This window comes from Electrophorus electricus, chromosome 2 (assembly GCF_041902795.1).
Source record: "Electrophorus electricus isolate QZ-2024a chromosome 2, ASM4190279v1, whole genome shotgun sequence".
Classification (NCBI taxonomy): Eukaryota; Metazoa; Chordata; class Actinopteri; order Gymnotiformes; family Gymnotidae; genus Electrophorus; species Electrophorus electricus.
The window spans coordinates 36,165,797-36,176,734 of record NC_137498.1 but is presented as its reverse complement, the minus strand read 5'-3'; the positions used below and the strand labels follow the sequence as shown (position 1 = coordinate 36,176,734).

Here is a 10,938-nt window from a genome sequence, read left to right as displayed (position 1 = left end):
GACTATGCAAATTTAATAGATTGTTTAAAACAACATTGTAATATAATCTACAAAATAATATACCCTTTGTTTTTCTTCATCTCATGAACCTAGAATCTTGGCCAGTTGTGTTTCCCTATGTGTGAGGAATAGGCAGTGCTTCCCCCTTTCCTTTCCTTTCTTCCTGACAGCAAGAGTGCTCACGATCTCTTGCATCCTCTGATCTCCCTCCTGCCTGCAGTTAGCATGTGAAGGGGCGGGGTGGGACCCGGTTGGGCAGGGCAGTGTCTGAGCCTGCTAGGGGGCTGGGCCCAGGAGCAGAAGGTCACACAGTCAGGAATACTCACCCAGCTCACCCAGCCTTCATCAAACATGCTCACTATGGAAGGAGCTTCAGTGCTGCTGAGCTGTTAGCTTGTTTGGCCTTTGATCCTGACAGCATCCCTTATAAACCAGGCCTTTTGCTTGCTATGCCCAGAAATTTAACCACAGCATTTAAACCATGGCTCAGATGTTTTTAAACTCTTTTTTGGTAAGTCTTTTTATAGAGTTACTGGAATATTCTGAGCGGTAAAATGTAGCTTCAAATTTTGATACTATTTCCCCCTCCCCCTCTCCCCGCACCCCCAAATAGGATAATGTTACAGTGAGGTGACCTGTTATTGAGAGCACAAAAGGTTTTTGAAAAAGCTGGAGATTGTTTGTTTGTTTTTCCTAGTTTAAGAGCTAATAAAGCATGGCCAGTGGCAGATGCACACAGCAGCACTATTACATAAGACTATTGACATCCACTCTTCTTATAAGACCACTGTTTTGGAAGACTTCATATGGATTAAAGGTGATTAACCTGGTGGCACCTTTCTAATGGGATTACTGCTGACCATCTCCACCCCCAACCTTAGCTGCTCAGGACAAAACATAACCCTGAGTGTCTGATTTAGCCATGGACTCATAATAAAGTCGTTCTTAAATGTTCTGAAAAGTTGAATTTAAACAAACTGACATTCTACTGAAAACAGCTTTTATTAGAAGATATTTCAGTAGCCCTTTTTGAACATAGACTTTTGCCTATTCTAGCCCTTAATTGACCAAATCTCCATGCGAAGCCTGGCCCATGCGCTGGGCTGGGGGTGGGCAATGGTGGGTGGGTGAGGGAGTAAATGGCTTCGTCATGCCTGCCTAAGGTGGCCTGCAGTGGGGAAAGCGAGGAATGGCGAGCTGAGGGACTGAACGCCGTGCACAACTAATTGGAACACAGGGCATCGTGCTTGCATCTCTGAGGAGACAGCTGGCTCTCTACTGTGTCGGGGGGTGGAGGGTGGGGGGCTGTAGCTGCTTCTGGGCCAGCCATGTGTGCCTGCCTAGTTTAAAGACGAGGTGAGAGGCCTGTGGAGTTTAACCTTCGGTGAGAAATTTCTCAAGTAGCTATAACATGGTTATTGGGTCACTTAGGTTGATGTGACGAAAAATGAATTTGTTACAGCCCGTTTTCTTCAAAGACTCAGTCTTCTAGCTGTAATGGCCTGAGATGCACCATACTATGTGTGAATCATTCACAACTTCGCTGAAGTCATTCAGTTGAACTGCATCAGATTTTCCACAGTACAGGAATTGCCATGAAGGTCACGTTTTTAATTTTAGGCGCATTCATCTTTGTGTGTGTGTGTGTGTGTGTGTGTGTGTGTGTGTGTGTGTGTCTATCTATATATCTATATATATCTATCTATATCTATATCTATCTATCTATCTATATATAATTTTACACACACACCTTTCTGCCTCTCTTCTGCTTCTCTCTCTTCTGTGACCTTGACCACCTGTGACAGTCTTGTCAAAATCCAGGTCTAATTTTACAGGTCATTCCCCACCTAGTGCCTGGAGCTAGAAGTTTTCTCCATTGACTGGTGAAGCGCTACTGACCTCTCTTCATAAATGAAGGGGGTTAGAACAGCTTGCCCTGCCTGACAATGAAAGAGAGCTCTCCTCCAGTGTGAGGACCAGTACTGTCCGCCGGGCCCACTGGAGCCCACACTGGATGCTTCTCTACATGCTACCTGCCTCCTACTGACATCAGCCAAATAAACTGTCATCTCCCTCCACATTTAATAGTTTGTAGTCAGTGACGGTTGGAACTCATGTGCCTGACACGCCTCCCCTTCCTTTCACTCAACACTAAAGAACAGCTGCTCCTGTTGCATCAGTAATAAGGGGAGTGTTCATGCTCCTCTAAAGGTCATGAAAGAGGGAGCAGATGTGGAAAATTAAAGAAGCTAGCATGCCATAATCACCTGCTCTTGTTCATAGTGAGGTTTTTTGGCCCTGTGCTAATTGGCACACTGTGAATGTGTCATGTGATTTTGAGGGTGCAGTTCAGTGCTTCACTTCTGGAGATGCATCCATTCTCTGCATGCTGAAACTGAGAACATCCCCAGCCACCAATTTTGAGCTGTTGCAGTCCTACATTGTCTACCTCTAGTTATAGTAGAGGCAAGCAGTCATTTTCTTTAGTTCATCCAATGTTTTTATCTCATTAATGTGTATGAATTGTGAGATGATTGTGGCCATGTATAAGAGGCACAGAAAATATGGCATTTATCAGCTCTGGTGTACAAGTTGTCTACAAAATATTGACATTGCTTTTGTCAACAAGCTCTTCGTGCTATGCAAATAAATACAGCTATCGTTACATTTTATGTTTTAGAATCTCGTTTTTTAAGGAGAGCTTGTAGGAAAGTGAGCATTCCTCTTGCTAACAACGACTGTTAAAATTGATGAAAGGTATATGAACGGATTTATCTAGTCCTAGCCAACTTGGTAAATCAGATTCTCTGATTACCAGAGTAAACGTTATCTACATCTTGTGAAATTATGATCAAGGTTCACATTACACGTTAGCGGGTTTTGCACCGAGTTTGCGCGAATTTTTAAGGAAAAACCTGAATGCCCACAATTAGAAAAACAAACACCCACATGTCGCAAAAAGGTTGCTAAGCTAGGATGACGTGGAAAAGTTAAGAGTATCACTAAAGTCAAAATTCGAGAGTGATGGAAAATGGTTTTCGAATAAACGTTGACATATAAGAGCGAGTTAAATATATCCATTTTCTTGTTTCGATGCCGCTCCTAATAAGGGTAGCGTACGTCATATAAGATTTCTTCGCATGATCATAGTAGATGGAAACTCGACTTAATTCGCATTTTTCGCCTGAAATTGCGTAAATGCGCGTGACATTCCGAAACTTTTGGATAGAAAACCGGATTAATGGTTTTATTTTGGCTCTGGATGTCGGCTAACAGTTCATCATATGTACAAGATCAAGTCTAGAAGGCGAAAAAGCTAGCTTTAATTGGTTTCGCATCTACTGTTGCAGCCGCGGTTGCTCTCATCCATTTTTTTGACAACAGCGGGCAAGAAGCCATATAAAATCCTGTCTGACTGTTCTCATTCAAATCGCATGGCCACGATTCGACTATGAATCCGATCTAGGACTATATACGAAAATTACTTAAATCAGATTTGAAAAGGTCAAATTTGCGTGTCCACACAGCCTGAAAAGTCAAATTTAAGTCACATTAACATAAAAATAATCGTACTTCAGGTTGGTAAAGTACTTTTATGTAAGGCTGATTTTAATATTGACGGTCATAATAACAGTAAAGTAAAGTAATAAAATAAATACATTCAATTAAAGTTCAGAATGTACAACAAAATATAAGACTGGAAAAAATTAATGTAGACCACGATAGATTTTTAATCTACATTTGTCTATAAAATCTATGACTCTTACAGTCCTAATATTCTCTAGAAATCTTTTTATCAAGTTTAGTAGCTATATAGGAAAACATAGCTTCCTCTCTTCAGTACTTGGGATTATGGTTGAGGTAGTTATAATGACAGTGTTGAGGTGGTCTGGGCTGAAACATTTCAAGAGATTGGTAAAATATGCTGGAGCTCAGCCATTAAGAGCTATAGTGTTATTAGCAAGACGTTTAATCAATGTGGATCAATTATTGCAGTTCTATTTAAAAAAACTCAAAAACAAACTCAAAATGACATTTTTGGTATTCAAGTTGAAAGTAATTTAATTGAGAGAGACATTTATAAATTATATATATTATAAATGTGTACTTTCAAATGGTAAAAAGAAAAAAATGCAGAGAGTGAATAAGGATATACATGCACTGAGAAATCCAATTATTGAGCTAAAATCCAGTTCTCTTCATCTTATTTCTTAACTTGATTTATCTGCCATACTTTGACAGAGGAAATCAGAGTATGTTATTTATATGACCAATTAAATGATCAGATAACTGGAGAAATCCGATTATGATCAGACTATTATGTGCATGTAACCGCACTGAGTGTCAGTTATATTGTGTTATTGTGATGTGTTTCATATTGAAGTTCCTGCCAGTTGCTGCTACTTCTAATCTGGTGAACAGAAACATGTATGTGTATGTGACAAATAAACTGGAAATTTGAAACCAAATAGATTTTTTTTAGAAGTCTTTCCTAAAGTGAACCTACCTTTTTTTTCCCAGTGAGTTCACACACCAAAATGTGAATTTAAATTAGTGTGTTTACATGTGTAAATTCACATTACAGTGTGTTCACATACATACTGTGTGGCCCCTGGATCTGTTTGCTCTAAGCTACTTCAGTTGGGTCCTGGTTTTGAATTTTGCCGCTCTGTTCAAGGCGCCTTGTTGTTTCCTCTTCTTATGAAGAACGCCTACTTCCTCCTTCTGTTCTCTGCTTCTCTGTCTTGCTCTGCCTCTATCTCTGTGGCCAGGCAAGGGTACTGGGCAAGAGAAGTAAAGTTGTCTTACTAGAGCTTGTTCACGGTTTGGCCCAGGAGGCCATCGTGCTTCGTGGAGGTTGTATATCAGAGGAGAACTGCATACTGTGTGGGGTAGAGTTAATCAGCTTACAGAAGAAGCAAGTGGTTAGACTGGCTGCCCCGTGAGGACCTTTCTGGGTGAGTTCCTTTTCAGCAATTGCAGCTGAGGCATATGAGACTCTAGGGTGTGGTCTCAAGCTAAAGCAGCATCCCTGTCCTGCGCAACCTGCTGGACTCCACCTGACCTTAGCTAGGATTGCAGTACATCGGACTTACTCTTCTGGTGACTAGTTCTTCACAGTTGGTTTGTCTCTTTGTAGACAGGTAAAATGTGTGGCATTGCTTTGGAGCATTAGAACTGTACTTGTATCTTTTGGAGCATAACAACTCATTAAATGTACATAGTATCTTTCCCATTTGATCTAATGTCTAGTGAAGTCTGTTTTGAACTTTTTAATGCTTCAGCAGAGTACACTTTATCTTAGAGTACTGGCCCTACCCCACCCCCACCCTACACTACATCTTCCAGTGTGTATTACGTGGAAACCATTGCAGTATGCCTACTGCTAAATTTCAGCTGATGTGGCTACTATTATAGATGGCTGTATTTCAGTAGGGCTAACTGTACCGCAGCGCTCTGGTGCTCTGGGTGTGAGGAGCAGGGAATGGAAGCAGGCTGAAGTAGAAATTGCTGTTTTGCTGCACGGCAGATAAAGAGCCTTGGTGGAGTCATTTGACAGGATATCCTGGTTATTACACGAGAGAAGGAGGAAGGCATGTTAGTGAGGCAAAAACGCTTGCTATGACCCCACTTGCAATCTGCACTGCTTCTGTTTTATATTGCATCCGACAAGTTAACTTGTTTTTAATAAATTGATTATTTTCTTTCCTTATTTTATAATAGCCTAATATAATTGTGCTGCCTAGTCTACTGCATGTAAAATAGTTTCTGGCCTTTTTTCTTTTTTTTTTTTTTGGTTGCAAAAGTCTCTCCAGTGCCTCAGGCAAATGTTCTTCCCCTGTGTATCACTCATTGTTTTGTCACACCAAGATTAGTAGAGGGGATATGGACACAAAAGACCCATTTTTAACCCTTGAAAAGGGAGGCTTTAACAAGTTCCTTTCTGAAATGCTGAGGGGTGGGTGAAGTAGGAGTTAATGCATGCGTGGATAAGAGAATATCATCCATGTCTTTCAGATATGATTTTAGGTATGTTTTTCCCACGAGCCTTGCAGGTGGATGTGTATGAGTGGGGGATGAGGCAGACAGAAATGAGAGATAGATTAGTAATGACTGGCTGGCTGCGTCCTGCGCCTTTGTTCCCCAGCAGAAATAGAGGCCTCTAGTCCTTTGTAGAAGTGCTCAGCACCATCTCCCTGCACACCCTGGCCCTTTGTGGAGATGTCAGATGCTTTGCCTCAAGGCTTTTTTGAAATCTATATAGGATGTAAGCAATCCCCCCCCCCCCCAACCGTGTGTACACAGGGAAAGCTAGTCAGTGAGAGAGCTAAACAAGGCTCCTTTAGTCCTGCTGTTGTTCATAGGACACCCATCATGTTTGGTTGACTGCAGCTGTCTGATTTGGACATGTGGACTTTGTTTTAGATGTTTAATCTTACACTAAAACAGTATCATAAAATAACATTTGTTAGATAAATCAGCAAAGATATCCCTCAACATTAGTATTTTATATAACTTTCTGCTGTCAGTGTCATTTTTTGATCTATGAACCGAAGCAGTGGGATTGGGTATCTATAGAAGACCTGTGCCTGACCTCAGACCAGTTTTGCATTTTGCTTCCAGCAAGTAAAGCTAGAACTCTTCCATCAGGGTCTAGATGCGCACAAAAGGACCTGAAACCAGATCAGTTCTTGGAATCCACAGTGCCAGCTGGACAGAAGCTGCCAGCGTTGTGTCCCCACCTCTCTCCGGAGAGAAGGAGCGCATGTAGCGTCTGCTTGGTTTGCTGAGCTGAGACCTCACCATGAAATGTCCCAAGATTAAATACTATCCCTTTTCTCTTTGATCAGCCAACCTGCTCTCACTCCATTTCCAGTGGAAAGACCAGAGTTTCAGGCTTATTTAGTCTGCAGGGTTGGAGTCCGCATTCTTATTTTTACACTCATGGAGTACTGTAGACCAAGAGTTCTTCTAAGCCAATGTAAGCCCAGACTGCTGTGGGCTTCTAAGCCCAGACTGCTGTGGTGGTTCCTGCACACTACTGACCTTTCTCCTCGACTCGTTAAAGACTGTCATGAGTTGACTCAGGTGTACCATGCAATGAAAACTCAAAAATGAAGTGCAAAGAGGGCTGGCAGTACCAGAGCTGAGAACCTTGGCTGTTTTAAACAGTATTATGACTCGGTTGGTCACTATGACCTCAGCTACACAGTTCTGTGGTTTATATTAGAAGGTGCCCTGAGTAATAAAGTGACTTTTGTAAAATGGGCATGGTGTTACTGTTTTTAGGTACGTGCCAGACATTTGGTCTGGACTAAAATAACTCCTTCATTTGATTCACAAAGGATGTGATGACTGCTTAAAGAGCTGCATCAGACATAAGTGGCAAATGCACTGTACTATGTGGTACAGATATGTTATTCATAAAACATATTTTCAATTAAAGTCAAACAAGGGGGATTCAGGCCACAGATTAAGCCTGGTGCGAGTTAACAGAGCCCGGGTATCAAAGGGATACCCTCAGGACTGGGACTGTGAGGAGCTGGCACAAAGCCCGGGGCTGCATTCGCCATGGCATGCCGCATCCTGGAAATCTCCTCCATCAGACAGTGCTGTATAGTCGCTACCCACATCCACAGCATTTTTCCTTAGCCATGTTTAATGTCAACAATCCATGTGGTATGTAGCAACTTTTTCCAGGAATGGAGCAAGAGCCCCATGCTTGTTTTGTTTCTGGGATCTGAGAAAAGGGAGCCAAGTCCAGCAGGAACTTGTGAAAAGAGACGTTTCAAGCATGTGAAAGTGGCTGTGATCACTGGACAAAAAGGATGATAAAGAATAAAGCCAAGAGAGACTAGCTGTGTGCCACTTTCTACCCCTGTGGGAATGGCTTGGTCACTATCTGTTAGGAGGTGCAGGCATGAGTGATGTGACTAACAGCTATGGTGGCATGATCCCTAGTCCTGCTCTTGCATCATCACTGCATGAAAGCTTACAGCACAGGCAACTCAGGAAAACAGAATGGGAGCATTATCTGTGGACTTTCCTCTACAGGTCTGAAAGAGAGAAGAATTACAGGAAGTAAATCGCATGAAGCTCAGCTGGCTTGCACTCAACTTGTTTAGCCCCCCCAACATGCACGAACACTCACACAAGGAACCCCAACACAACAAGCCTGTCTACCATGGCAGCTTAAGAGATTTGCTTGTCTGCTGTTTGGGGGGCATCCAGGGAAGGGCAATCAATAACCACAGGCTTTCAACCCTCTCTTTCTCCTCCTGTTCCCAGACCTCCAATCAGCCACACCCTCACTTTACTGATCACCTCAGCTTGGCAAAGGCATGATAAGCCAGTCTCATCAGATGATAAGATTTCATGTTAGCAACAAAAGTTTCAAGTCCATCTTGCATTTGGCCTTCTCTTTTCTATAGCAGCACACATGTTATCACTGTGATCCAGAGTGGTGTGATTGGGACAGACTGCATAATTCCATATGGAAAAAGATGGCTTGTGCTTATTTGCACGAACACACACATCTGCAATTCAGTGCATTGTTTATTACAGCCTGTGCCCAAGGGGGCTTGCATATATCTGCATGAGAAGGTCAGTGCTCTGCAAGGGAGCTAATGTTCTCCCCCACCTCAGCCTGCCTACACCCTAAAGCATGCGCTCCAGAACCAAGGGGTGATGCACCCCTTCCAAAGCTTTTCCGTTTCTTGGAACGGGCATGTCGCAGTTTAGACAGGAGAGCAGGAGATGAAGGGACACAGTGTGCATTGCTTCCGTTGTGGCAGCTGACTAGGCTGTTGGCTCTTCAATAACAGTGTGAACCAGGTGTTCGCAAAGCTGTTCTCACTGCTGCTGTCGGGATGAAAAGCCCATCAGATGCAAGTTGAGCTGTTTGTCTATACAGCCCTGCAGAGAAACAGCTTGGATGTTACACCACCCCAGACTGATAGATGCAAATAATGATGCAACAGCCACCATGGCAACAGGCCCTGGGTAATGACTGTGGAGATTATTATGGGATGAGTCATGGCAGGCGAGTGACACGACGGCATATTTGAATAGACTGCGATGATGCTCGCTACACTGACTGGGAGGGCTCATGTTTTCACCAAGGGAATCATTCTTTGCATTATAAAAAGCAGATTAAAATATAAAAGGTGTCCTTGTAAGAGCTGATGCATCACAAGCTAAATAATTTATACATGCCTTCAGGAAAGTTTGTTTTCCCAAGCTATTCTCTGAGTGTCTTTAATGTTTATTGTACTTCCATCAAGTGGAATGTAAGTTCAGTTGTAATGTAAATTGTCACCCTACCCCTATGTAAAGGTTTGTGCTGGCATATGCTTTTGTACTTCTACATAGTTTGCTGGTCCTTGAAGGTTAGAGGAGACTTCTCAAAGGGTATAATTTTCATAGTGAGATCTATATGTATTTTAGTAGGAGAAGCAAACATGTTTGGCTCTTGTTGATGTTGGCTAAGTTTGTGCACTTTGTTTATTGTGAATGTGAGTTCTGGCTTGGACTACATGGTTTAGGTTTGGCCTCCCTGGCCCCTGCAGCAGACTGCAGGTGTACTACTGGGGAGGCCTGCATGCCACCCTTCTGGGCAGGCTGGTACCATAAGGAATGGATTTTGAATTGCACATTGACCCTGTGTGTTTGTCTCTACAGATTTGGATAAGAGCCAGGCAGCAGTGACAGGCTTCAACCACCCTGCGCGGCAGCCATGCCACCCCCGGCGGACATCTTGAAGGTGGCCATTGAGTGGCCAGGGGCCTTCCCAAAACTCATGGAAATTGACCAGGTCAGTGCTTCTCAGTGCACTTCAGAAAAGATCATTATATGTTCCTACAATATCTGTTCCAGTGCTCCTCTGCCCTGGGTCTGGTGCAGCCTTTGGGGAATTTGGTAGAGTACTTGGTGAAAACAGTACAGGCGTGTTTCAGCTCTGCTTTGGATAAGCCCCATTGTACACGTTGCATTTAAGAATAGCTACAGACCTGCTGGTTGTGCTCTTGAGATGAAGTGGAAAAGTAAAGTGTTTTTTTACATTTTTTATTTAGGCTAATTTATCTCCTGTTTCTTACTGTGCATGCTACACTGTACAGTCCTGCTTTAATTGGTAGCATCTCTGCAGGTTGTTCAGTGTGAGGTCACATGGCAAACCCAAGCCTGCAGTTCATTCCTGAATGACTCACAGCTATAATGTGCAGGAGAAGCTGTGGAGACCTCCAAGAACAAGGCCACATAAATCCTCAGTACTCTGTTAGGCAAATGTGCTCTCGGATGGCTGTTCTCCTCTTCTCATCCTGTTTGCTTCAATATCCCTTTGCCTCTGGGTTGGGGGATTGGGGGGATATTGTTTCACTGTCAGGATGGGGGTTGCAGATGGGATCATGCAGAGAAAGGTGGGTGGAAGAGGAGGGTGGGGCAGTGAAACCTGGATCAGCCCACATCCCCTGCCACACTACCCATGAAGGGCATTTATTTATTCATCTATTAACTTTTATTTAAGCAGGATGATAAGATCTCATGGAAATTAAAAATCTCTCTTACAAGAGGATCCTCTCCAAGACAGGCAGACTTGTGAGCATCTCCCTTCTAGCTGTACAGGAAGCATGCCAGCCCAGTGTTCTGTTATTATCCTGGCCACATTTGAGTGTAGATACCATAGATACATGGACACAGTTTTACGGTATATGTTGGTGCAGCTCTACCATGTTAGTGCATGTCAGCTATATTAAAGTCAGCTTCTTGTTTGTAGTGCCCTTTTGGTAGAGGGAATCATGTATATTTAGTAGGTCTCCATTGTGAGGTTTATATAATGTTTGCCATTTAATGTTTCCTTTTTGCTCTTCACAGAAAAAGCCACTCTCGGCTATCATTAAAGAAGTCTGCGAAGGGTAAGGGATTTACACATTTATAGGC

General features: G+C 42.9%; 1 protein-coding gene across 6 annotated transcripts in view; it reads left to right on the top strand.

Moving 5' to 3' along the window:
• elmo1 (engulfment and cell motility 1 (ced-12 homolog, C. elegans)) overlaps positions 1 to 10,938 on the top strand; it is a 61,153-nt gene that overhangs the window by 9,871 nt on the left and 40,344 nt on the right. For 4 of the 6 annotated variants that reach the window (XM_035528874.2, XM_035528875.2, XM_035528871.2 and 1 more), the window contains exons 1-3: positions 4,747 to 4,958; positions 9,682 to 9,814; positions 10,873 to 10,913. In XM_035528874.2, the coding sequence (XP_035384767.1) occupies positions 9,737 to 9,814; positions 10,873 to 10,913 (119 nt within the window). In that variant the 5' untranslated portion in view covers positions 4,747 to 4,958; positions 9,682 to 9,736. Of the gene's footprint in view, positions 1 to 4,746; positions 4,959 to 9,681; positions 9,815 to 10,872; positions 10,914 to 10,938 lie in introns of those variants that run through there. The other 2 variants (XM_035528872.2, XM_035528870.2) reach the window with 2 other exon arrangements.